Source organism: Dendrobates tinctorius, unplaced genomic scaffold (genome assembly GCF_039654945.1).
Source record: "Dendrobates tinctorius isolate UK_male_01 unplaced genomic scaffold, ASM3965494v1 ptg000011l, whole genome shotgun sequence".
NCBI lineage: Eukaryota > Metazoa > Chordata > Amphibia > Anura > Dendrobatidae > Dendrobates > Dendrobates tinctorius.
Genome location: NW_027361679.1, coordinates 89,946,107 through 89,973,847, shown reverse-complemented (window position 1 = coordinate 89,973,847; position 27,741 = coordinate 89,946,107). Strand labels below are relative to the sequence as shown.

At 45.3% G+C, this 27,741-nt stretch overlaps 1 protein-coding gene across 2 annotated transcripts in view; it reads right to left on the bottom strand.

The window, feature by feature from the left end:
- The window catches only part of KDM4B (lysine demethylase 4B), an 88,285-nt gene that overhangs the window by 39,969 nt on the left and 20,575 nt on the right, over positions 1-27,741 (bottom strand). For both annotated transcript variants that reach the window (XM_073544632.1, XM_073544622.1), the window contains exons 2-11: positions 25,263-25,437; positions 22,758-22,933; positions 20,865-20,979; positions 20,546-20,739; positions 8,716-8,765; positions 4,592-4,695; positions 4,374-4,511; positions 4,102-4,292; positions 1,586-1,731; positions 27-358 (exon numbers count right to left, since the gene is read on the bottom strand). In XM_073544632.1, coding sequence (XP_073400733.1) covers positions 27-358; positions 1,586-1,731; positions 4,102-4,292; positions 4,374-4,511; positions 4,592-4,695; positions 8,716-8,765; positions 20,546-20,739; positions 20,865-20,979; positions 22,758-22,933; positions 25,263-25,403 — 1,587 coding nt within the window. In that variant the 5' untranslated portion in view covers positions 25,404-25,437. The remainder of the gene's footprint in view (positions 1-26; positions 359-1,585; positions 1,732-4,101; positions 4,293-4,373; positions 4,512-4,591; positions 4,696-8,715; positions 8,766-20,545; positions 20,740-20,864; positions 20,980-22,757; positions 22,934-25,262; positions 25,438-27,741) is intronic.

Here is a 27,741-nt window from a genome sequence, read left to right as displayed (position 1 = left end):
CAAAAGCAGATGTAACCGTAACGCACCTTAGGCACTTCCACTTTTTTGGGAATTCTAAAAGATTGATCTTCTTGTTGCCTGTCAAATTCTGTGGCAAAGTGTTCAAACGCTTCTTGGCAGGACATCCGGGTTTTCTCAAATACAATTTTCTTTGACTTGGGGACAACATAGAGCTTGGGAATTACACGCAGAGGCTTCAGATCACCCTCTGCTAATGTGTCTAAAGAAGAGTCTGAAGTATTTAAACTGGAAAAGTTAAATAAATGGCCTTCAACCAGGGCCCTCTGTTTCTTGCCACATCTTGCTTTCTTGGGTTTCAAGAAACAAGGAAACGTCGCCAGAGGATTCTCCAAAATGTCTGGGGGAAGGAAAAAAAAAGAAACATTTTTGAACATTCTCAAGCTTAAATATACTATGGAACAGTAATCTCTCTTTGCATACTTTAGCTGGATGTAAGGAGGGACTCAGGCCTATTACTCTTCCACTTGTACTGGCTCCTAGTAGTGCTGTGCCAGTAGAATATTGTAACAGCTAGGCCCTGATTAATCATTGCTGTTTCGCCACTAATTTGCTCCTTTTTAGTGTTTTTCATAGACGAGTCTTATTCTCTAAGATTTGGACCACTTTTTTTAGCGGTGTTTCTTTTCTTAAAGGGGCTGCACACTACTCGGGACAACTCCCTCTCAAGCCGTAGGTTATCCCACAGTATAGTAATAACATTTATATCACCTCCGGTGTTGGTGCCATTCCAGTGGTTTCAACAGGATCCTTCGGACACAAATGACATCCAGAGGGGCGTTGAGAGCAGCCACAGCTCTGACTTCCTCAGGATGTATGATTTGTCCTAAGAAGGGGAGACTAAAGCCAGCGCCGATTGGCCACAGGGATTGCATAACATAAAAATGTCATGCAATCACTGAGAGAGACAGTGCCAACACTGTTGCCTCGATGACAGCAGGGATGGCAAATACTAAGGGTACATGGGGAGCTGTGGGGGGCTTACTAATGGTGTAGGGGTTACACTGGAGGCGAATAAGAAGGTGTGAGATGCTCGTTTGTGCTGATACAGAGCAGAATAATGGCCACTCTGTTCATGTATCATTTTGTAATTTATGTCCAATTACATCTTCAAGTTACTTTTAGAGAGCAGAAAACCAGGCATCAGGCATTTATTCTGCATGTAGGTGGCATGAGGGGCATTATTATTGCCTGGCAGAAACAAAGGTTTGGTGCATGTGTGGCCCACAGGAGACCATAGGTGTTACTGTGTATGACCCAAAAGAGGACATTACAACTGTGTGGAGCACCAGCAGGTGTAATTTTGCCCCCTGTCTGTCCAGGTGACTAGTGACAGCTAATGGCTCAATTAGTGAAGGAATCACCTGCGAGTCTAAGGCCACAAACTGCAGTATCCCGTGTCGCTGGGGTCTATTCCCCACTTCTCTGTACAATCACTGAACTTTGCAGGGAAACAGCAGTTTCATCTCTATCAAGCTGTAACCCTAAAACACAGGGAAGAGTGGACGCCCCTGGAATCGGACACTACACACTCAGACAGAAAGGATAACAAGTTCTAGATACAAACCGTCACAACACATTTTGCCATCATCCTCACACTTCTTGCCATCAGCCGTTTTATCATCTAAGAGAACATCAGAACCAAATACTTCTTTCAGTACTGTCTGATCTTGCACCTTCTGCCTCCGGGGCTGGGTGCGTTTTCTGTATTTCCTGGGAAAACAGGTAACACAAAAAGTTACATTCATTTTGTAAATTGAATCAGATTTTCTTATTATTCATATTGTAAAAGAAAGTGAAAAGTATTATTACTCGTTAAGGAGCTGCCTCATTCTTGTTAAAGAGGTTGTCTGTGCTAAAGACATTGTCACCGGGGAGGGGTTAAATCTCTGTATCTGGTTGTCTTTATTTACAATAAAATTATAAGATTAGTAATGGATAGGTGTCTTATAGACGCTTCTCCATTACTAATCTGTGGGCTTGATGTCACCTAACAATACAAAGGTGTCATCAACCCCACAAATATGAACCCCACTTGCCAACGCTACAGGGCAAGTGGGAAGAGCCGGGCAAAGCGCCAGAATTGGCACAATTAATAGATGTGCCTTTTCTGGGAGGCTGCGGGCCACTACTTATAGGCTGGAGGGGTCAATATCTATGGCCTCTTACCAGTCTGAGAATACCAACCCCCAGCTGTCCACTTTGGCAAGGCTGGTTGTCAAAAATGAGGGGTGGGGGGAACCCAAGCAATTTTCTTTACTTATTTAAAAAAAAGTAGGGACCCCTCTCTTCTTGAAAACCAAACTTGTTGAAGCTGACAGCTGAGGGTTGCAGCCCCCAGCTGTATGTCTTGCCTGGCTGGTTATAGAAAATACAGGGGAACCCACACCGTTTTTTTTCAATTATTTATTTATAGCGCAGGCGGGGTAATAGTAATAGTCCCATCAGCTGCCGCCTGCTGTCTCTTTTATCACTCAAATGTAACTCATAAATCTCCCCTTCCTCTGGCGATCGCTGGCAGAGCAGGGGAGAATGATGAGAGCTGTGTTCAGCACCCGATGCTGGGGAACAGCGCTTACTGTAACGCTTCTTCCCATCTGGTACTGTGCGTGGTACACGCATGCCACACATGTGCTGCAAGTATTACACACACACACAGACACTGACATCTCCGGTACTGGAAATATCAGGACATGTGAAAGAGAACTTATAACGAGTTTTTATGTTTGGCTGTGGCACACACTAAAAGACGCTTTTTATTGCGCCATTTTCCCGGCGGCCACCGCATCGTCGTAATTAATATGTGGGGGGGCTCCGGGCTTTCACAAAATGCCAGCGGAGCACCCCACACCACAGAGCACCACAGCCATTTTCACACGCAGAGGCGCACATTGGAACACCCCCTTCATCCCAACCTGCAGCAACGCCCCACTCCTGCCTCCTCCAGCAGCGACCCTGTTCACCGAAGCCACCACCCCCGGTAAGCAATAAGACGCACGGATTATAAGAGGCACCACCATTTTATTAAAAAAAAGGTTTTTTTTCTCCTCAAAATTTGGGGTGCGTCTTATAATATGGTGCGTCTTATAATCCACAAAATACAGTATATTTTTTCTATGTTTTGGCGCTTTTATACAATAAAAACTATTTTATAGAACAAATAATTATTTTTGCATCTCTTTGTTCTGGAAGCTATAACTTTTTTACTTTTTCGCTGATGACGCTGTATAGCAGCTTGTTTTTTGCGGGACAAGATGACGTTTTCAGCGGTACCACGTTTATTTATAGCCGTCTTTTTGATTGCATGTTATTCCACTTTTTGTTCGACGGTATGATAAAGCATTGTTTTTTATTTTTTTATTGTGTTCACTAAAGTGGTTAACTAGTGAGGCAGTTGTAAAGGTACTTTCATTGCTTAGATTTTTTTATTCAAATATTTATTTAGAGGTAGAATTTACTTAGATTTTATTATTTTTGATTTTTTTTATAAGTTTACAATTAGTTAAACTTTTTTTCTTTATATAACTTTTGTACTTTGTCCCACTATGGGACAATCATTTTTTGCTGGCTAATCGCTTCTATAGCAAGGAGATGAAGCCTCATCGCCATGCCATAGAATCTGTCAGCTCTGCACGCACAGAGACTTGCTGATCATGTACTGCGCATGATCAGCAAGTTTCCTAACTCTAGTGACCCGGATGTCGTCATGATGAAATTGGGTCACCATGGCAACGATCGAGGCCTTGCATCACGCCGCAGGTTCTCCGTTCCAAAGGCAGAGGGGCTGTCAGCCGTCTGCCGGCTTCCGGAATGCTGCCATCGTGTTCGAGTGGTGTGTGAGAATCAGCTAACACCCGGCAGCGATCGCCCGCGCACCCACCGTGTGAGCGGCCAAACACGATGACACAATATTCCGTACCTGGTCAGATAGGCCCAGGTCACATGAACGGATAATTACATCCATTGTCAAAAAGGGGGGTTAAAAGGCAGGTGGCCATTTATAATATATTGAGGATGTACTACGTGATCATGGTCCCATCACAAGGGGACATACTTTCACCTTTTATAAATTAGAGACGATACCTGCGGCCTACTTTCCCTTGCGCTTTCCTCAACAACCAAGCTTCCAGCTCGGGACTGCTGACTTCAGTTGGCTTCAAGTGGTCAAGAACAGTGACGTCCTTGCCCTTCTTCCACACGTCATAGCGGTCAGGCTGAAGGAACTTCACAAAGACATCCATAGATATCTTCACCATGTCCTTCCGACATGTGCACTACAAAGAGGAAATCAAAAGCTGAAGCCTACTACAACGATTAGGAAACACCCAAAGCAACCAATAGAGTAAAGGGCAAACCTGTGTGGCCATTTTTCCATAATCAATCCAGCGCAACGTTGCAAAATTGGTGGACTCGGCACAATTAAATCCATGATTAAACCCTGCATGGTAGCCATATGGAAAAGTGATCATAAACTCCCCTGCTTCCTGCGTGATCTGGAGGAACAAGAGACGCCATTGACTTGGCAGTAACAAACAGAAAAATGCTTTTTAATCACGTCTTGCACATATCTTACCCGATCAAACGGAATCCCATACTTCTTGAGAATGGATGGAGAAATTAGAGTCATTTTATGCCTAAGGAAGGCAGCGCATCCTTGAGAACTGCCTGGGAAAAATCCTGTTGGGAAACAGAAATGATCGATCAGGGTGAAATGAAATCGGATAGGGCGCTTTACTGTCTCCGTGGACACTTCAAGACGAATCTGTTCTTTCCCCTCTTTTAAAATTGAGAAACATTAACCCCTTCCCGACCTTTGACGCCACACAGGCATCATGAAAAGTCGTGCCAATACGACCCATGACGCCTATGTGGCGTCATGAATTGATAGCCCCCCCCCCCTGCGGGTCACTGAAAGGTCACCCAACCCGCACACAGAGGACACTTAAGAGTTAACCCCAGGGGGCGTGGCTTAGCCCCCACGATCGCTCTGATTGGCTGTTAAAAGTGAAACAGCCAATCATAGCGACTTGTAATATGTCACCAATGAATTATGGTGAATTATTACAATCCAGCCATGGCCGATGCTGCAATTGCATCGGACATGGCTGGACACCGAGACCCGACACACCCCCCCCCCCCACCGACTGGCGGGGGCGATCGGTCGCCGCCGTCATCATCTGCTCCCCCTCCCCTTCCAATCCCCCCCCCACCCCCGGTACCTCCGATGTCCTGCTGTGGCTCCCGGGGTCCCGCCGTCCTCGATCATGGGCGCTGTCATATTGGAAAGTGGCGGGCGCAATGCACCTGACATTTTCCAAGATGGCGGCGCCCATGAATTTGCTGTCTTCCCATTCATTTTGATCACTGTGATAAACTCTCACAGCGATCAAAATGAAAAAAAAAGTAAATACAACCCCCGTTTATCACTCCCATAGATAGGCACACATAATAAAATAAAATAAATATTTTTATTTTTCCATTAGGGTTAGAATTAGGGTTATGGTTAGAAATAGGGTTAGAAATAGGGTTAGGGTTGGAATTAGGGTTAGGGTTAGAATTAGGGTTGGGATTAGGGCTAGGCTTGTGGCTAGGGTTAGAGTTGGGATTAGGGTTAGGGGTGTGTTGGGGTTAGGGTTATGACTAGGGTTTGGTTTGGGGTGTGTTGGGGTTAGAGTTGGAGTTAGAATTGAGGGGTTTCGACTGTTTAGGCACATCACGGGGTCTCCGAGCGCGACATGGCGCCACAATTTATTCCAGCTAATTTTGCGTTCAAAAAGTCAAACAGCGCTCCCTCCATTCCAAGCCCCGACGTGTGCCAAAACAGTGGTTTACTCCCACATATGGGGTATCAGCGTACTCAGGAAAAATTGCACAACAACTTTGGGGGTCTAACTTCTCCTGTTACCCTTGGGAAAATAAAAAATTGGGGGCTAAAAAAATGATTTTTGTGGAAAAAAAAAGATTTTTTATTTTCACGGCTCTATGTTATAAACTTCTGTGAAGCACTTGGGGGTTCAACGTGGTCACCACACATCTAGATTAGTTCCTTGGGTGGTCTAGTTTCCAAAATGGGGTTACTTGTGGGGGGTTTCTACTGTTTAGGCACATCAGGGGCTCTGCAAACGTAACATGACGCCCGTAGACCATTCCATCAAGTCGGTATTTCAAAACGTCACTACTTCCCTTCCGAGCCCCGACGTGTGCCCAAACAGTGGTTCCCCCCTCACATATGGGGTACCAGCGTACTCAGGACAAACTGGACAACAACTTTTGGGGTCCAATTTCTCCTGTTACCATTGTGAAAATAAAAAATAGCGGGCTAAAAAAATCATTTTTTTGAACTAAAAAATGTTTTCATTTTCACGGCTCTGCGTTATACACTTCTGTGAAGCACCTGGGGGTTTAAAGTGCTCACTATGCATCTAGATAAGTTCCTTATGGGGTCTAGATTCCAAAATGGGGTCATTTGTGGGGAAGCTCCAAAGTTTAGGCACACAGGGGCTCTCCAAACACGACATGGTGTCCGCTAACGATTGGAGCTAATTTTACATTCAAAAAGTCAAATGGTGCTCCTTCCCTTCTGAGCCCTGCCGTGCGCCCAAACAGTGGTTTATGACCACATATGAGGTATCGGTGCCCAACAAATTTTAGGATCTATTTTATCCTGTTACCCATGTGAAAATGAAAAAATTGATGTTAAAAGAAAATTTTTGTTGGAAAAATTAAAATGTCCATTTTTTTCTTCCACGTTGCTTTAGTTCCTATGAAGCACCTGACGGGTTAATAATCTTCTTGAATGTAGTTTTGAGTAGCTTGAGGGGTGCAGTTTTTAGAATAGTGTCACTTTTGGATATTTTCTGCCATATAGACCCCTAAAAGTGACTTCAAATGTGAAGTGGCCTCTAAAAAAATGGTTTTGTAAATGTTGTTGTAAATATGAGAAATCGCTGGTCAACTTTTAACCCTTATAACTTCCTAACAAAAAAATATTTTGGTTCCAAAATTGTGCTGATGTAAAGTAAACATGTGGGAAATGTTATTTAGTAACTATTTTGTGTCACGTGTATAACAGAATAAAAATTCAAAATGTGAAAATTGCAAAATGTTCTAAATTTTCGCCAAATTTCCGTTTTTTTACACAAATAAACGCAAAAATTATCGACCTAAATTTACCACTAACATGATGCCCAATATGTCACGAAAAAACAATCTCAGAATCGCTAGGATGCGTTGAAGCGTTCCAGAGTTATTACTTCATAAAGGGACACTGCTCAGAGCACGTTCGCTCATCACTAGTACAAACTCTTGAAATAAAACATATTGCTGCCCTCATCCCACACAATAAATGACTTTCACTGTACTTACCAGTCTATTATGTCCTAGAGATATGTGGATTCTTATGCTTTGTAATTTTGCTATTCACTCTTTTTGTGTGGGCAAATCATGTTTATTAACATTCTGCCAGCACTACAGGTGCCGGAACTTCCTTTCCCCTCACTTCCCATCATGACCTGCTAATGCCATCATCCAATGGCTAGTCTAACCTGAACTAAACACCCACCTCCCCATTATACAGTTTAACAGAAGGGAATGCAGGAGCCAAAAGAGACAACGACCTCCCCTACCTCCGGGAATACGCCTCAGTGTCTCTGTTAGGCTGCATTCACACATCCGTGTGAGTGCTACTATCTGAGAGAAAAACGGATTTTTCCTCAGGTGTCATCCAAGTTGCAACTGTTTTTCGATCATCCAGTTTTTTTTCCATTGAAGCAGGTAGACTGAATTTTAAAAAAAGACCTAAATCTGGATGGAAAACTGAAAATACCAAGTCTGTCTTTCAGTGTTTCAATCATTTTATATGACTCCCCATAGACTTTAATGACAGACTGATCCGCAAAATGGATGAGAACAGGACATGCTCCAGGCTCACGGACCAGAGACGCGGACTCGGTTCTCAAACTGATGTTTGCATCTATGGTATTCTATAGGTCAGCACTGAACCTTTTTTTCGGGAGCTTTCTCATTGCTTAATATGGGTGAAAAAAATACTGCAAAAATCTATGTAACAATGTATGTAGGCTTCTTATTGGGAAACCTGGTGACAGTTACTAAAAGGGGTTGTCCACCGCTAGGACAACCGATCTCATTGCTCATGTTTGGCCGCTATACTCCCCTCCTGTACCGGCACTGTTCCACTGGCGTCGGCACTCGTGGTGTCAGTACGTGAGGTCGTTGTGTCACCCAAGCCCTGCGTCCAATCGGCGTCCCTGTCCCCGCCTTTGGACAAACCGAACATCAAGAAGAAGACAGGGACCTGCCGCAGATGACTTCCTGTTGATGTCCAATACGTTGGAAGGTGGGGACAGGGACGCCGATTGGGTGCAGGGCTCGGGTGACACAACGACCTCACGTACTGACACCACTGGAACGACGCCAGCACCATGAGGCGAGTACAGGACCTTTTATTTTAACGGGGTCAAACATGATGAATGAGAAGGAGGAGTTGTCCCAGTAGTGGAAACAGGTTTAAAAGGACGGGAACATCCTATAGGCAGGCTTATATTTACATTACCAGTTTTTCTATATAAGACTTATCGTTCCTTGCTAGAAATCATTTACGGCAAAAGGTATTTTTTTTGTAAGCCACAAGAAAGGATGTCCATGTAGGACGGACACCACAACATTGACCACGCTTACCTTTTGCCAAACGTTCCAGCCTTTTCCCATGTTCAGGGGGAATTGCATACCTGTCAATCACAAAAAAATGAAAATTATATGAGGCACTGCGGAAGTGAAGTCATGGATGCGGAAATGACATTACAGATAATACGATTTATGGACGCCCTCAATAAATACTGTGTGTTTCTTTGGATACTTTACAAGTCTCCGTAGCACAGCCTCATTAGAATAACTCACCCACCAGCCAACATTTTATACGACTGCGGCAACAGCACAAAAAATGAAGTGAAATCAGAATCAAAAATAATTTCGGTCTTCTCGGACATGATCTAATATGTCAGAGGAGAGAAAAATGGTGTCGCCAAACCCTCACAGTACCGGTAACGCCATCCCCCGGACCCCTTCTTCCTCATGTAAGATGGAGGACGCATGTGCTGTGCGCCTGCCAACTAGGACTGTCAGGGACCAATTCAATTGATCACAGTAATAGACCACATCACAGTGATCGATACCCCAATATTTAGTACATAAAGCAGCACTTGGGCTGCGCCTCTCACTTCTCCCCTTGCAGCTTTTCTGGGAGAGAAGTGCAAAGTGCTGTTATGTCAGTGAAGAAAATCAAAATCAATTCCAATAAATCCTTCGCCAACCTCCTAATCACCCCCTTGATCCCTCCCTCCACCTGTGTTATTCCCCAGTCAGACTAAACTTTATATTTTTTTATTTCTTTAATTCTTTACAGTTAAGGTTTTTTCCACAATGTCAGAGGTAGGGCCAAGTTCTACAGTCCCCCCGGGGTCCACTGCAGTATCCTCAATTCCTATTCCCCACAAATCCCCCCTTTTCAGCAATCCCTGGTTAAAAAAAAAAAAAAAAACAAAGGTAGACATCACTAATTTTACTCAATTGGATTTTTTCCAAATTTTTTGACACCCGGGAAATCCTACAATGGATTGCCAACCAAACAAATTTATATGCCCGACAATACATTTCCCAAAAACCCACTGCCTTTCCTTCCCCATAAATGGCCCTGAAATTAAAAAAAAAATGTTTAGGCATTACCCTACTGGGCAACACAATCAGTCTACAGCACCACTGTATTTGTAGCGGTCATGTCCAGAGCCCGTTACAAATCCCTAATGAGATTCCTTCATTTTAGCGATAATTCCCAGCCTACCCAAGAATGACCCCAAAGATTATCACCTGAACAAATCGAGACCCCTAATTTCTCTCCTAAAAGATTCCATGCAATTCCTAGACCCCAGAGCAAGATGTTGCAGTTGAGTCCTTGATGAGTTTCAGGGGCCATTTGTCATTAGCTAATTGATGCCCTCTAAGCGAGCCAAATACAGTCTCAAAATTATTCAAAATGTGCTAGAGTATAATTGGGCAAATATACTAGTATCGCCCTATATAAATTCCTCTACGCTGCAAATACAGGGACCTGTGGGACAGTCAGGAAACACAAAAAAAAGTAGGTTTTCCATAACAGTTGGTGTCCAGATGTTTGGAGATGGAAGCGTCATTCTCACTCGCAAGTGACCATCTTCTTGCAGTGAAATAGAATGACAAGAAGGACGTCTACATGCCGACACCACTGTGATGGTCAGCGACAGTGGCACCACCAAGGACAAGAAAAAAAAAAACGATCTGAGTGACAGTCTACAATGAATTAATGGGTGGTGTTGACCTGTAGGAACAGGTGCTACAACCATAACTGGTGAAGCAGAAGACCAGGGCCTGGTAGAGAAGACGACCAGAGCCTGGTATAAAAAGGTAGCAATCTACCTCATCCACATTGCTACCTATAACAGCTTTGTCCTCTACAAAAGTCACAAGGAGCACTCACTTTTTATCGATTGTCTATTTGACTCGACGGCATAGGAGAGAGTCTTCGAGTCAGAGGACGTCTGGAGACTGTCAGAGCAACATTTTATTTGCCCTGTTCCTGCCACTCCCACCCAAAACTGTACCCAAAAAAATGCCAGGTTTGTAAGAGGTACAGTAGAAGGAGCAATTCCCAATACTATTGCCCCATGTGCCCATCCTAACCAGGCCTTTGTGTCACCACCTGTTTTGAAATCTACCACACAACTTCCCATTAGTAAATTGACATGAAGAACATTAAAAATTGTATGGTAGCGTCCATTTTTTTTTTTAAAATAATATATTATTTTCTGCTTAGTGGGCCCCAGTAGAGAAGAATTATTACAAGCAATAAAAAGAATGTTTTATCAGTAAAACGTATTTTACCCCAGTTCACAAATAATTAGAGGACTTGATCAATCACATACCAAACTATTACTCAGACAACTTGTAGTCCACATACCCACGTCTGTATACTCCAGAATGTGAATGTCACAAATGTTCTTGAAAAGTCAGGTTATCTGACAATTCCAGAACTTCGAATCATAGGGACATCCAGGGTCATCATGTCGAACCTCCAACTCAATGCAGGAGTCACTAAACCATCTCAGACAGATGTCTGTTCAGCCTTGTTTGAAGACCTCCACTGAAGGAGAACTCACCACCTCTCGTGGCAGCCTGTTCCACTCAGTAATCATCCTCACTGTCAAAAAGTTTTTTCTAATATCTAATCTGTATCTTCTCCCTTTCAGTTTCATTCCATTGCTTCTCGTGTTTCCATGTGCAAATGAGAGTAAGGATGATCCCTCTACACTGTGACATCCCTTCAAATATTGGTAGATAGCTATTAAGTCTCCTCTTAGCCTTCTTTTTTGCAAGCTAAAGATTCCCAGATCCGTTAACCGTTCCCCGTAGGACATAGTTTGCCAACTGCTCATTATCCTGGTAGCTCTTCTCTGAGCTTGATCATTCACAAACATTTTTGACCATTTATCTAGGTTTGACTGCTTTTACGATATGTCTTGCTTCACAAAAAACTTTTCTTTGCTTTTTGATCACCAATATATTATTTTACAGGGTCTCAATTGTATCTCGAACTATGTCATTTATCTGCTTGAACGCATTTGTAATCTTGAGCATATAGGCAGAGCATCCAAGCACCACATAATAGGATGAACAAGCATTGACACAATATTAGGAATGGGGCAACAAATCACACAGCCTTTACACATTTTTTGTTTTAATACCAGAAAGATCCCACACATCTCCAATTAATTTTAATTGAGGAAATTCCTGAAAATGTTCCTAACAGTTACCAGACACTCATCAATAGAGAATCATGCATGATCTTTAAACTGGCCACGTTAACCACTGAAGGATTAAATAAAAATATATGTTTGTGTTCCTGCACCTGCATGTCTCGCGGCTGTTTGACAGCCTCAACACATCCAGGGATTGTCTAAGACCGGTTTCACACATCCAGATAATTCCGGTACCAGAAAAAATGGAACCGGAGCTATCTGTGTGGATATGTGGTGCCCGCGTGTGGCAACGGTGTGCCGCATCAGGACCACACGGACGGCCGCCGGGGGTTAATCAGTTTACAGGCGGAGCGCTGCTAACAGTCAGGAAACAGTCACTACACGTACCGGAACCACTGATGTGTGAAACCGGCCTAAAAATTAGGCAATCCCTATATGTGTTGCAGCTGTCTAACAGCCACGAGACATGCAGGTGCGGGCACTCAAACATATTATTAGAGCACGCCAAAGTACCTGAGCCTGCCTGGATAACACCGTATCCAAACCTGTTTGCTCATCACTACTCTCCACGTATTTTTGCTAGCTCTCGCGCTTTGAATATGTAAAGCAATGAGTGAATAATGTGGCAGCCCTGAGTTAGTTCAAAGTGCAAGATCTTGCAATATTGCGTGAAATTTTGGGCTTTCACAAGTCTGCTGCATTATTTACTAGTACTGTCGCATCTGCTTATAAATGACGCTTATGTGCTTGTTTAGTTCAAAGAGTGGGGTCTCGCAGTAATTATGCTTTAGTAGTAAGTGGGGCCATGGAAGGTTGTTGCATGACAGGATCCCACAAACCGAAAGTTTGGACCCAACTTGTGCTAGAACGTTACATTCTTTAACCTGGCATTAGAGACACTTTTAGCTATATTTAGTAAAATATTCTGTCTTTGGCTGCCCACAGGTTTTTTTTTTTTTTTTTTTTTTTAAATAAGAAGGGCCATTAAAAGACAGGCAAAATATCCGCCGCAAAAATAATCTTAAAAAGGAACAGCGCTTGTAGTGGAATCCATATTATTTGAGTTGACCAAGGAAATAAAAGATTTGAACGCCATATGAAAATCATTTCAAAGGGTGAAACAAGGATTTTTGTGATAACTCACTGTAAAATCCTTTTCTCCGAGACGCTCATTGAGGGACACAGAGACTGTGGGTGTATGCTTCTGCCGCTAGGAGGCTGACACTAAGTGAAAAACAGAGGTTAGCTCCTCCTCTGCAGTATACACCCTCGCCCCTATTGCGGGCGGAAATCAGTTTGGTACCAAAGCAGGAGGACAACAAAATCAACCTTGATACAGGTACAACATGTCCAAAGGAAAACACCACCTTTATATCAAATAAGTAGACACATATTAATTTAAACAAAACAACAGCCAACTGGCTATCAGGGTGGGTGCTGTGTCCCCCGATGAGCGTCTTGGAGAAAAGGATTTTACGGTGAGTTATCACAAAAATCCATGTTTATCCTTCACCTCATTGGGGGTCACAGACTGTGGGACGTCCTAAAGCAGTCCCTGGGTGGGAGTTAACTCACCGATCCAAGCTACATGCATCTCTTGTTTAAAGGTGCGCCACCGCTGCTTGGAGAATCCTTCTACCCAGGCTCGCATCCGCTGAGGCCTGAGTATGGATATTTTAATGTTTGGCAAATGTGTGCAGGCTGGACCAGGTTGCTGCCTTGCAAACCTGTTCCATCGAAGCCTGATGCCGAAGCGCCCAAGAGGCGCCCACTGCCCGAGTAGAGTGCGCACTGATTCCTGCTGGAATTGGCGTGCCTCTAACACGGTAGGACTCCTGAATAGTCAAACGAATCAATCTGGCTATGGTCGATTTTGAGGCAGCGAGTCCCTTCCTGCGCACTTCGGGGAGCACGAACAGCGTGTCCGTCTGACGAAAGGGTGCAGTCCTCGACACGTACCTCCGGAGGGCTCTTACCAGGTCCAACGTGTGAAGAGCCTTTTCCACACGGTGCACCGGTGCTGGACAAAATGAAGGCAAGACAACATCTTCATTAATGTGAAAAGAGGACACGACCTTCGGCAGAAAAGGAGGGGCTGGTCTGAGCACCACCTTATCCTTATGGAAAGTGATGAACGGAGCTCGGCAGGATAGGGCTGCCAGCTCTGAAACCCGCCTGATAGAAGTGATAGCCACTAGGAACACCACTTTCCAGGAAAGGTACCTCAAAGAGATATCCTGAAGCGGTTCAAAAGGAGCTTCCTGCAGAAGACTTAGGACCAGGTTAAGGTCCCAGGCGTCCATAGGCGCCTTATAGGGAGGTACCAAGTGGGAGACTCTTTGGATGAAAGTCTTCACCTGCAGATTGGTAGCAATTCTGCGCTGGAACAGGACGGATAAGGCCAATATTTGTCTCCTGAGGGAACTTGGGGCCAAGCCCGAGTCTAGCCCCAACTGGAGGAAAGCCAAGATGTTAGGGATAGAAAATCTCAGCGGAGAAACACTGCGGCCTCGACACCAAGCGAAGAACACCTTCCAGGTTTGGTGGTAAATTCGTGCTGAAGCAGGCTTCCGGGCGCTAATTATTGTAGCGACCACCTTGCTCCCGAACCCAGCCTGGGTTAGAATCCAAGACTCAACGGCCATGCTGTCAAACACAGGGCCCCCTGAGTTCGGGTGGCAAATCGGCCCTTGAGAGAGCAGATCCGGGCGCTCTGGTAGGCGCCAAGGGACGTCGGTAAGCAGCAGCATTAGATCTGTGTACCATGCTCGACGGGGCCAATCTGGGGCCAGCAGAATTGCCTGGACCCCTTCCGTTTTGATCTTCTTGACGACTCTCGGAAGTAGTGGTAGCGGGGGAAATAGATATGGGAGGCGAAACTGGTTCCATGGCAGAACCAACGCATCCACAGCAATTGCCTTCGGGTCCCTGGCCCGAGCGACATATGTGGGCACCTTGGCGTTCACTCTGGAAGCCATCAAGTCCACATCCGGAGTTCCCCACCGTTGACAAATCTGCTGAAAGACCTCGGGATGTAGAGACCACTCTCCGGACGCAAGACCCTCCCGGCTGAGAAAGTCTGCCGCCCTGTTTTCCAAGCCCGGGATGTGAACTGCCGAAATCACCGAGTGGTTTGCTTTGGCCCACTGAAGAATGTGCCCCACCTCGCGCATGGTTGCTCTGCTGCGAGTGCCCCCTTGGTGATTTATGTAAGCCACCGCCGTGGCGTTGTCCAATTGAATTCGGACAAGGCGGCTTGCTAGAAAGTGATGAAACTTCTGCAGTGCCAGCCGGAATGCTCGTATCTCCAATAAATTGATCGGGAGGCGTGCCTCCTGTGGCGACCACCATCCCTGGGTTGTGTGGTGGTGAAATACCGCTCCCCAGCCAAGGAGACTGGCGTTGGTTGTCACCACCAACCAATGGTCTGGGGGAAAGGGTTTCCCCTGGGTCAGAGAGGAACTGGTTATCCACCATCCGTGCGACTGCCTGACCTGAGAGGACAGACGACACCGCCGATCGAGCGTGAAAGGGTTCTTGTCCCAGGCTGACAAGAGGGCGTGCTGCAGGGGGCGAAGATGGAACTGGGCGAATGGTATTGCTTCCATTGCTGCCACCATTTTCCCTAGAATTCTCATCCCAGATCGGATGGTATGAGGGACTGGTTGGCGAAGTGTCCGGACTCCCTGCCGGAGAGCTAGTACCTTTTCCTGAGGGAGAATCACCAATCCTCGGCAAGTGTGGAAGATCATTCCTAAGAAGGAGATCTTCTGAGCTGGCACAAGGGATGACTTCTTCGCATTGACCAACCACCCTAAGCGGGCAAGAGTATCCAGCGTGATGCTGACATTTTCCTCGCATGCCCGTATTGACGGGCCCTTGACCAAGAGGTCGTCCAGATAAGGGATGACGACTATGCCTCGAGAATGCAGTATGGCCATGACAACTGCCATAACCTTTGTGAACACTCTAGGGCCGTGGATAGCCTGCAGGGTAGCGTTACGAACTGAAAATGTCGACCGTTGATGGCGAAGCGTAGGAACCTCTGAGGAGGAAAAATGGGAATATGCAGATATGCATCTTGGATGTCTATTGAGGCCAAGTATTCCCCCTGCTCCATGGCCGATATGACTGAACGGAGAGACTCCATCCGGAAATGTCTGATCCTGATGAATCTGTTTAGAAGCTTCAGGTCCAACACAGGCCTGACAGACCCATCCTTTTTGGGAACCGCAAAAAGGTTGGAATAGAAACCCTGAGCCCTTTTGTGTTCCGGTACTGGAATAATGACTCCGTTGTGCTGGAGCAATTTGATGGCTCCCAATAGAGCCCTTGCCTGGGCATCTACCCTGGGAAGCCGGGAAAGAAAAAGCCATCTTGGGGGGTCTCTGATAGATTCCATTTTGTAACCTGAGGACACCAATTCATTTACCCATGCGTTGTGAGCGACGTTGGCCCAGACATGGTGAAAACAGAGTAGGCGGCCGCCCACCTTGCTTGTGTCGTCTGGTGTAAAGACCTCGAGTCATTTGGCCGATGATCTTTGGGATCTGGATCCCCTCGATCTGGCCTGTTGAGCACGCATTCTCCCCAATGGGTTGGCTCTATGAGACCTGCCGCTCCCTATCCTGGTTGGGGCGGCCTGAGGCGACGGAATTGGGCCCTGTAGTCCACCCGGGGTTGCGAAAAGCCCGAAAACGTGCCTGAACCGGGTGACGAAAAAGCGGTTTAACCTTTTGTTGAGGGAGAAACCCGCTCTTTTCTCCTGTGGAGTCTGAGATAAGTTGATCCAACTTTTCCCCAAATAGGCGTTCGTACTGATAAGGCAGGGAAGTCAAGGACTTCTTGGAAGTAGAATGGGCTCGCCATGTCCTCAACCACAGGGCTCTTCTGATAGAGATTGCATTAGCGGCAGCAAGTGCCGAACAATTTGCTGCATCCAAAGATGCATTAATTACATAGTCTCCGGCCATCGCCATCTGACCTGCGACCTCCGAAATCTCTGCAGGTAGATCCTGCTCCTGCGCGACCTTGTTTAATGTTTCTGACCATGATATCATAGCCTTAGCTACCCAACTTGCTGCGAACGAGGGAGCGAGTGCAGACCCCGACGCCTTATATACTGAACGAGCTAGGCTCTCAATAAGGCGGTCCGTGGGATCCTTAATCGAGGAAACAGTAGGGACAGATAACAGGGTCTTAGTAGCCAGGCGTGAAACAGGAGGATCCACTATCGGGGATGCCATCCATTTTTTACGGAGGTCCGGAGCAAATGGATACTTCGCTTCGAGTGCCTTTTGACCCGAGAAACGCCGGTCTGGACGTTCTCTGTGCCGCTGCACTATGTCCTCAAACTTAGGGTGAGAGGAAAAAATTCTGTGCGACCGCTTCACTCGTTTAAATGCCACCTTATGCCCCGTAGCCGCTGCGGGATCATCCTCAATCCCCAGGGCCTGATTGATGGCTTCTATGAGGCTGTCCACTGTTTCACGTGACACTAGAGTGTCCAGGTCAAGGAGCTTGTCTGAGTCGCAATCTGAGGTCTGCTCGCTATCAACCACTGGTGACGGGGAGCGAGAAGCAGAGCTTACGGATGCCAAGGCACCGGATGGACTGGGCGACACCGTGTGGATTCGTTTCCTCCGGGTCTGCCTGGAGTGAGAACGGCCCCTGCAGGCCGGAGGCTCTAGTGAGGTGGAGGTTCCCTCTAAAGGCAGCGAGCCACTGTCCCTGCCCCTATCTGGGGCTTGAAGGGACTCTATTGCTCTCGTAAGCGACGCCATGGACTGTGACAGTGATCGGGCCCACTCCGGGGGATTTGACACATTGGTCGCGGTCGCAGGGGAGGACTCCTGGGCGCGTTCGGATTCACAGGCTTTGCATAAACCCTTGCTCTGCGCCCGCGGAAACGCAGCCCGACAAGAGATGCATGCATCGTAAAAGAACGTGTGCGTCTTTGCCATTTCGGACATGCTGTATCTGTCCGCTGCTGGGGATATGGAGAGGAGGTAGCACCTAGTTTTCCCCTGTAGCGTGGCCTCTCGGGTAGCACTTACCCCAGTCCTGCGTCCCCCCGACCTGGATGCTTCCTTTAAATCGTGCGCCGTCATCTGTGGTGCGCGCCAGCCTGTAAAAACCGCTCTAGGGGCGGTACTTCCGCTTTGCGGCCTAGCCGCGCTCTGAAGCCGGGGCCTCGATTTTTACCGCCGCCCAGTGCGGAAGTGACCTCAATTTCTCCCCTACCCGGCGCGGTACCGCAAAAAAAAGGCGCTACTGACTGGCGCAGCGTTCCTGACCCAGGCTGCTGCATGACGGATTGTGCCCTCTCTTGCATGGCTAGGGATCGCGCTGTGAGCTCCAGCCCGAAGTCTTCGCAGGAGCCCTACCAGACCCTCTCCTCACTGATGATCCTCTTCAGCCTGAGTGCAGGTATGTGAGGGGGTCTTTGATATAAAAAAAAAAAAAAAAAAATAGGACGGTGCAGGGACCCTAACTCCATCTAACCCCTTCAGGGGGTGAGGAGAGGGACCCTCCGCCACCTTGCAGCACCACAGTCTGAGCATTGGTGGAGCAGTGGGGGCCGCACGGACTAGTCTTGCGCCTCTGTACAGCCCATGGTTTCAATACCTAGGGGTGGTCAGGGCTAAGTCCGGCATTGTGTCCCACGACGCGGGAGAGGATACGTGGAGGGACACTCGCACATGCTCGCCCGTTGTTGGTTTGGGGAAATCGGACCCTTTCAATAGGATCCGTTGCCCCTATCACATCTTCATGGGAAAAAGACGAAAAAAGTCAGGAGAGAAAAACCAGACGTGTGCCTCCATGGACTCTAAGCAAAAAACTGATTTCCGCCCGCAATAGGGGCGAGGGTGTATACTGCGGAGGAGGAGCGAACCTTTTTTCACTTAGTGTCAGCCTCCTAGCGGCAGAAGCATACACCCACAGTCTGTCCCCCCCAATGAGGCGAAGGAGAAAATACCTTAAACAAAAATACAATAATGGAAATTTGGACCGCCCCGACCACAGAGTCACCTTGTTGATGGTGGGATGGCTTTTATGCTATTTTTGATCAAATACAGTATTACTAAGAACTCTGAATTATTTAGATGCACTTTTGCTTTTTAGTTATTTAGTTACAGCAGGGTTTTTGCTCATTTTTTCTTGTAGGTTTTGTATGTTTTATGGCCGACGTGAACATGTGTTTATGTGCTGCATGTGTACCAACTCAAACCACGCTCAATTTTTGTGTTTTTTCTTTGTATTTTTGCGTTCTGTGCGAGCCGGGGTGTGTACTCCCTCTCCTGAGCTGGAAATTACATCTTTCCCTGACTGGTGTCCACTGGTTGGGACCCGGTCCTTTTGTTTGCCCTTATTCACACATTGAGGTCAACTTAGACACAGGATAGGGTTTTTAATATTAGACAGTGTAGGGCCGTCCTGATCAGAGTCACCTTGTCGACGGTGGGACGGCTTTTATGCTGTTTTTAATCAAAAACAGTATTACTAAGAATGGGTATAAAATAACAAATGTACACCGGCGCTTCCTAATGCAAGTGGGGGGTGGATATATGCAATACAGCCGCTGCTGGTAAATGTCCTGGGTCTGTGCACACCCAAAGGAAAACCAATTGCAAATAGAAGAAGTGAAAAAATACCTGCGCTGGCTGACTATATCCTAAGGCCACCCATACAATTGAATGTGAATGAATGTGCCACTTACTTCATGCAAGCTGGAGGGCTGCAGGTGAATCCAGCGTGCGCCACGTGTGGAGATGGCTGTACCACGGTGGTGAAAACAGAGACGCAGCACCAAGGAGGCGACCCTCCTGTGAATGGTGGTGCAGTGGCGTCTCCGATGCTGACAGCCGCTGGGCACAATGAACAATGGCGGCGCTCTCCGGCCGAGAGGCGCCGCCGGCGTGCAGCGGCTGAGGAGGGGGAGGATCAGGTGACGTCACCGGAAGGAAAGGGAAGGGAGCGCGTGGAGGCCAAACTAGAAGCCAATGCGTTTCTAAGGTCTACGGACCTTCTTCATCAGGGCTCTGATGAAGAAGGTCCGTAGACCTTAGAGACGCGTTGGCTTCTAGTTTGGCCTGTTTTCACCACCGTGGTACAGCCATCTCCACACGTGGCGCACGCTGGATTCACCTGCAGCCCTCCAGCTTGCATGAAGTAAGTGGCACATTCATTCACATTCAATTGTATGGGTGGCCTTAGGATATAGTCAGCCAGCGCAGGTATTTTTTCACTTCTAGTATTACTAAGAACTCTGTTATTTAGATGCACTTTTGCTTTTTAGTTTTTTTTAGTTACGGCAGGGTTTTTGCTCATTTTGTCTCTTGTAGGTTTTCTATGCTTTATGGCCAATGAGAACATGCGTTTATGTACTGCATGTATACCAACTCAAACCAAGCTCAATTTGTGTTTTTCATAATGGAAATTTGTTTGTATCCCCTGAAATAACATTGTTTTGCAGCGCTATATATATTTTTGAAGGACAAACTACTGTAAATGCTATAATTGTAAAAGTTTGAATATACATTATGGATTTATCTACCAACAGAGGAGATTTCCACGTGTTGGAGGCATAATGTGTATGTCTTATTCACATGTGTTCACAGCAGAGTACAGGCAAGGCAAGGCGGTTGAAAAAAAAAAAAAAGAAAAAAAATTGATATATGTCATCAAGTTTTTAAAATCAAAAAAATGTTGCCTCTCACCATGACTTGGGTTCTCCAAAGTGCAGATAGTTAATGCTGTACAGATCCATGTCCTCTGTATGCCAAGCAAAAGTGGTCTTCCACATGCCAAAATAAAGATAAGGAGTATTAACTCCTTCTATGATGATTCCACTCTCATGTTCCACCATGTCGAGCAGAGTTTTCAAGCCTGCAATATTCCACAAATGGATATCCTGCCAATGGGGAAAGATATATGTTTAGATGAAAAGTAAAAGGGAGACGTCGCCACATTAAATACTAGAAAAAGTTCTATATCAAGAAACAGAAGGGGTGAAAAGGTAAAAAAAGGGGGTCTCACACTGTCATAAAGGGAACCACTTATATCTGCCCCATAAATCGGAGACATGAAGGTCAAATTCTTCCAGTATTTGCGCTCCAAATCATCAAAGTCTTGATGGCGAGGAGTGCAGTACCTAAGGGAGAGAAAGAAGAAGATTAACTACATTCCAGTCAACCATGATAAAATATGTTTGTGCACCCTTTTTAGGCTGGGCTTCCATTTATCAATGGCATTGGAACAATTTTCTCGTGTCTCAACTTGAGATGGGAGAAGGAATGGACACGACTCCGGTCAGTAATCTGTCGCTTATGGACGGGAGCCCTGTGAATCTTTTTAGCTCCCGGTATTCCTGGCACGGCACTATCGTGTCTAATCTCATCTCAAGCCAAAACTATAGCAGCTCTGGTGCAGCCTTTTCTCCAGCTTCTACTGGTGAGCCAGCTTGAAAAAGGCCACATATAGGGCCCGAGTCCACATTTGCAATTTACTAAAGTCATGTTTCTTTGTTTTTGTCTTGTCAAATTTGCTGACAATTTTTTTCTGTCAAATTTTCAAAATGGTGAACATGGTTCATGAATTTGACACAAAATGCTTTTAATTTCTTGTCTTTAACAGTTTATAACGAGCCAGCAGAGCATCACGACACAGTGCAGACCGGAGCAACGGGGGTAGGTGAATAGTTTTTTTTTGTTTTTTTTTTATTGACAGCACATTGCAGGACAATGTGGGAACAGAATGCTGTGCAAGGGCACAGTGTGGAGACATAATACTATACCGGTTGGGTTTTGTGGAATCATCATACTGTGTGGGGGGCTGTGTGGGGACATGATACTGTGTAGTGGGGGGGGCATCATACTATGCGAGAGGCTTTATTAGGATATTATACTTTGTAGGGGGGCTTTGTGAGGACATCATACCAAGTATAATGTCACATAGTATTATGCCTCCTTACACAGTACGAAATCCCCCACACATCCCACTACACAGTACTATGTCCCCAAACAGCCCCCCTACATCGTGCATTGTTCCCACAAAGCCCCCTCTATAGTGTATGGGGCTGTGGTGACACACTAAGGGAACATCATATTGCTTGAGGAGCGGTGTGGGGACATGATACTGTGTAGTGGGGGGCATCATACTATGAGAGAGGCTTTATTAGGATATTATATTTTGTAGTGGGGTTTTATGAGGGCATCATACGAAGCATAATGTCCCAATAAAGCCCCTCACATAGTAGGAGATTCCCCACACAACCCCCCAACACAGTGTAATGCCCCCTCAATAGTGTACGGGGTCTGTGGTAACACTGTGAGGGATCATCATACTGTTTGAGGAGCTGTGTGAGGACATCATACTGTGTGAAGGTGGTTTGGCCATCATTCTTGTGACGGCTCAGTCGACAGTGACTTTCACTTTATACTGTTAAGAACAGATGGCAGGCAGTAGTGGAAGCAGCCTGAAGAATGAGCATGTCACTTCTTTGTACCGCTTCATGGCTTCCTGAACCCTGAAGTTGTTAAACACGTGACGTAAGACGGAACAGGTGCACAGCAATGACGTTTTGATATTGCTGTGCATGATGATAATTTTTGGAGGCACAATCTAGACAAAACCACAAGAGAAAGGAGTCATATGCGCATCGCCTTGGAGTCGAATTCACGGCCAATATCCATTGCAAGGAGTGAAAGCTGGAGGAAACAAAATCCGCAAGTAACACATGTACATGCTGCATTGTGAAGTCGTGGGTAAAGGTTCATCCCTTATTTAACATCAATAATATGACATATAGAGGAGGAGACAAAAAAGCGCCATAATCAAATTGTTCTTTTTAAGTAGAGGAACAGCAGACATATATCCCTTTGTAATGTTCACATTTCCTGTATTTATGAACACATCAAGAACGAGGCTTACTGGTCACTGTTTGCCAACTTGCGATATTCTCCCACAGTCATGGCTTTCTTTTGGATATTGTACTGAGTGAAGAGGCCGGACTGACCGGTCACCACTTGCTGAATTGGAGCAGGAATCACCATTTCATCCAAGTCATCATACGTTCGCCTTGGGCGCCACTCTTTTGGAGGAATAATCTGCCGAGAGAATACCCAACATAATAATTACTCTTCCATCCTATTCTTGATTGTGGCATGAAGCTACATGGTTCAGACCTAGCTTATTTCCCCCCTTCTTTGGTACACATGATGCATGTAAGGCCCAATACATAAAAGTATATGCCATGTAGATGTGAACATTGGCCATTGAAAAAAAATATGTATACTGCTTTAGAGCATTTGCAGGCAGCATAATCCAACGCAGGTGCTAAATGTGCACCACAAAGATCCCTAAACTTGTACTTATTCATGTTCAGTCTACAAACTTTCTAGTTCATAAGCCAGTTTAAAGGGAATCTGTCAGCAGGTTTTTGCTATATAATTTAATAGCAGCATGAGGTAGGGACAGAAACACAGATTCCAGTGATGCATCACTTATTTTCCTGGGTGCAGCAGTTATAATAGAGCCACGGTTTTCTCTCCTGCAGATCTACCAGAGTTTACATAACCTGCCTACACCACAGCTTTCTGTGTACAATGTATAGTTATAGAGCGCTGCTAATCAGTGCTGGGGGCGTGGTAGGACTAGGAGGCATGAGGACAGTTGTCCTGCTATGATGATCGCCTGCTGAAAAAACACTTATTGCATTGCTGGTTCAATACACAGACCAGTAAGATAGAGATCTGATTACAGCTATGTGTATCACTTTATCATGATGCTCTCAGATTAAATAGCAAACACCTGATAACAGATTCCCTTTAAATAGGACAAGAGATGCTGAGGCTTTATAGGAATGAGAACGATCAAAGGTTCATTTCACAATCACCCTCACTTATGTTTCCTTCTTTTGAAGTCCACACAGTTAGGACTCTTCACATCCTTCTTGCAAGTGGCGGCTGTGTACTGCCCTCGAGGCAAAACCAACCAGTTTGTCAATCACTTTGCCATTTGGCTTCCACACTTTCTATACTGTGACATTCCCATTCTCATCATAGGGGACTTTGACAGCCCTGCATATAAGTAGGTTAGCTGTTCTTTTAAGGGTATGTGCACACGGTCAGTAAATGCTGCGGGTTGGACGCTGTGTACTTGTGCAGCGTCTAGATGTTACAGCATAGTAGATGGGATCTCAAAAAATCCCATGTCCACTATGCGTGTGCCGATGCCTATGAATCACCAGCGGAGATGGACATGTGGTGATAGTCTCTGCAAGAGAAATTTCAGGAACAGAATGAATTGGACGCACTGATTCCGCACGGTTCAGTGAACACTTGCAGATTCACCTGCATTCAATAGACGGCAGCGCTTTGGACGTAGCCAGAATGTGCTGCGTCCAAAGCGCTGCCACTTCCGGATCGTCTGCACATACCTTTGGTCAGTCAGCTCAGGGAAGCTGACCAGACTGGATGTGTGTTGGAGCTCCAAATAGAGACAAGCCAAAATCCTTCTCTGAGTAGAGTCTGCACAGGCAGTGTGCAGAGAACCGCAAATATTGGTGGTTGCTTTGGGCAATTTCTGCTGTGTATTACTGGGGCTGGCTCGGCTGTGTATAAGTAGTCAGGGTCCGTTTTGTTTAGTTAGCACCTGGACAAAGCTAGGTATATTTATGAGTTTGCTTTGGCGCTGTGCCACCTGTGGAAAGCAATAAAAACTGAATTGCCTGTGTGTATGCTACCCAAAGCCTAGGGCCCAATGCCTAACAGAGAGAGTGAATCCCTTCAATTGGTGGATGCAATGCGGGTGTGAAGTCCCAGAGAACACAGGTGATTGCAGTTTAAAGATTGAAAGTCCTTGGCAAAGGCAACTACATGATTGCAAACACAGTATGAAAGCATGGAGGCGCTTGTAAAGAAATTAGTAAATCAACAGCAGATCCAACAGGAAACCAACAAACTCCTGGTCGAGCTGTAAAAGCAGCAGCAGGAGTAAGGCTAAGTTCACACTTGCGTTCGGCTGGTCTGCGTAGGGCTGCGTATTTCCTCCCTTAAGCTCCGCCTACTTTTGCATGCATCCTGCGCACCTATCTTTAACATTGAGTATGCAGGGACATGTGTTGTATGCGGAGGCATCCGCATGTGGTGTTTTGACGTTCCCGCCGACTGCACGGGAACGCAATATGACAAGGCTAGGGATTTTTATTGACGAGTTTGTTTTAGTGATAAGTAACCTGTAGAAAGCAATAAAAACTGCTTGTTTGGACCAAAATTGCATTGCCTGTGTGAACACTAAGGCCCAGTGCCCAACACCTACCAAAAGAGTGAATCACTACACTTTGCAGATAACAGTGACCTGTACAGACAATACAAAGTGTTGCCGAATTTGTTGGCCCCAAATAAATAAAATTATTACTATAAACTAAGCACTTACCTTAGCCAGACCAGCTCTGTGTGCTCCCTGAGTTTCTATGTAAGCTATATACTTCCCAAAGTCTTGAAACTCTTCCCATGTGGGCCGAAATGTCATGATCTTACAGCCCGAATTCTGAGATGGCGTGGTTTCTGGTCCCATGATGAATTCTACAGAATTTGCCTCTAGAATAAATCTAAAAACAAAAGAAATATCGAAGTAGTGTTGGAGGAGGGCAATTCGTATACCGTAAATCGTTCTTGGTTAATGATGTGGAGCTCATGCTTTCTACAGAATGGAGCCTTGTAGAGTAGGGGGCCCACCAAGGACACCATCTGCAAGGAGTTTGTATGTTCTCCCCGAGTTTGCGTGGGTTTCCTCCCACACTCCAAAGACATACTGATAGGGAACCTAGATTGTCAGCCCCAAAGGGGACAGCGGTGACAATGTGTGCAAAGTGTAAAGCGCTGCGGAATATGTTAGCGCTATATAAATAAAGATTATTATTAATCACTCCATCTGGAACAATGTACAGCATTTAAAAAGCCATGACATCGAGATGTCACCTTAACCCCTTTACCCCCAAGGGTGGTTTGCACGCTCATGACCGGGCCAATTTTTACAATTCTGACCACTGTTGAAGGTAATAACAGACCTCGGTGATCCTGAGATTTTTTTTTTCGTGACATATTGTACTTCAAGTTACTGGTAACATTTCTTCGGTATGACTTGCATTTATTTGTGAAAAAAACACGGAAATTTGGTGAAAATTTTGAAAACGTTGCAAATTTCAAACTTTGAATTTTTATGCCCTTAAATCACAGAGATATGGCACACAAAAAAAATGTTAATAAATAACATTTCCCACATGTTTACTTTACATCAGCATTTTGGAAACAAATTTTTTTTTATGTGAGGATGTTATAAGGGTTAAAAGTTGACCAGTGATTTTTCAAATAAAATTTACAAAATCATTACATTTTTTTTTTTTTAAGAGACCACATCACATTTTAAGTCACTTTGAAGGGTCTATATGGTATAAAATACCCAAAAGTGACACCATTCTAAAAACTGCACCCCTCAAGGTGCTCAAAACCACATTCAAGAAGTTTATTAACCCTTCAGGTGCTTCACAGGAATTTTTTCTTAAATGAACATTTAACTTTTCTTCACAAAAAATTTACTTCAGATCCAATATTTTTTTTATTTTGACAAAAAGGTAACAGGAATAAAATACACCCCAAAATTTGTTATGTAACTTTACCTGAGCATGTCGATATCCCATATGAGGGAGAAAACCACTGTTTGGGCACACGGCACAGCTCGGAAGGAAAGGAGCGTCATTTGACTTTTTGAATGCAAAATTTGCTGGAACAATTGGCGGACGCCATGTCGCGTTAGGAGAGCCTCTGATGTGCCTAAACAGTGGAAACCTGCCAAAAGTGACAGCATTTTCGATACTAGACCAGCCCTCAGGGAACTAATCTAGATGTGTGCTGAGCACCTTAACCCCCAAGTGCTTCACAGAAGTTTAGAACTTAGACCCGTGAAAATAAATCACATTTTTTCGGCAATAATGTTAATTATTTTAGCCCCAAATTTTTTTTTACAAGGTGACAGGAGAAAACGGAACCCAAAATTTGTCGAGCAATTTGTCCCCAGTATGCAGATACCCCATATGTGGGGGTAAATTACTATTTGGGTGCATGACAGGGCTCAGAAAAGGAGTGAAGTTTTGGAATGCAAACTTTAATGGAATGCTCTGCCGGTGTCATTTCATGTTAGAAGAGCCACTGTTGTGCCTAAACTGAGGAAAATCCCCACAAATGACACTGTTTTGGAAACTACACCCCTCAAGGAATCTAGGTGTGTCATGATCACCTTAAACTCACAGGTGCTTCACAGAATTTTACAACGTTGATCTGTGGAAATGAAGAAAAAATACTTTTCACTCAAAAATGTTGTTTTAGCCCCAAATTTTTTCATTTTCACAAGGATAGCAGGAGAAAATGGACCCCAGAAATTGTTGTGCAATTCCTCTCGAGTATGCAGATACCCTATATGAGGTCAAAAAATACTTTTAAGGCACATTGCACAGGTCAGAAGTTCCATACCAGAGTTCAAATTTTGCTGAGCTGGTTTGAGGGTGCCATGTCACATTGGCAAATCCCCTAAAGTGCCAAAACAGCAGAAACCCCCATAAGTGACACCATTTTCCTAACTACACCTCTCAATGAATTCATATTGCCAGACACCACAGGTAGGTCACATAATTTCATACCTGTAAAGTGAATCAGAAAGAAATCCCTTAGGGATCCATGCTCTATAATGAGACAGCAGAGTTACTCTGGACTCCGTGTGGTCTCTGTTCAGCGTTGTCCTTCTTTTTAGAAGAGCACAAAACTGTGACTGATGGCACGTTTATGGAATCCTAAAGAGACGGACACCGCCGGATCACAGGACAGACGGCATCTACAGTGCCTCCATCAGCCTCATTATA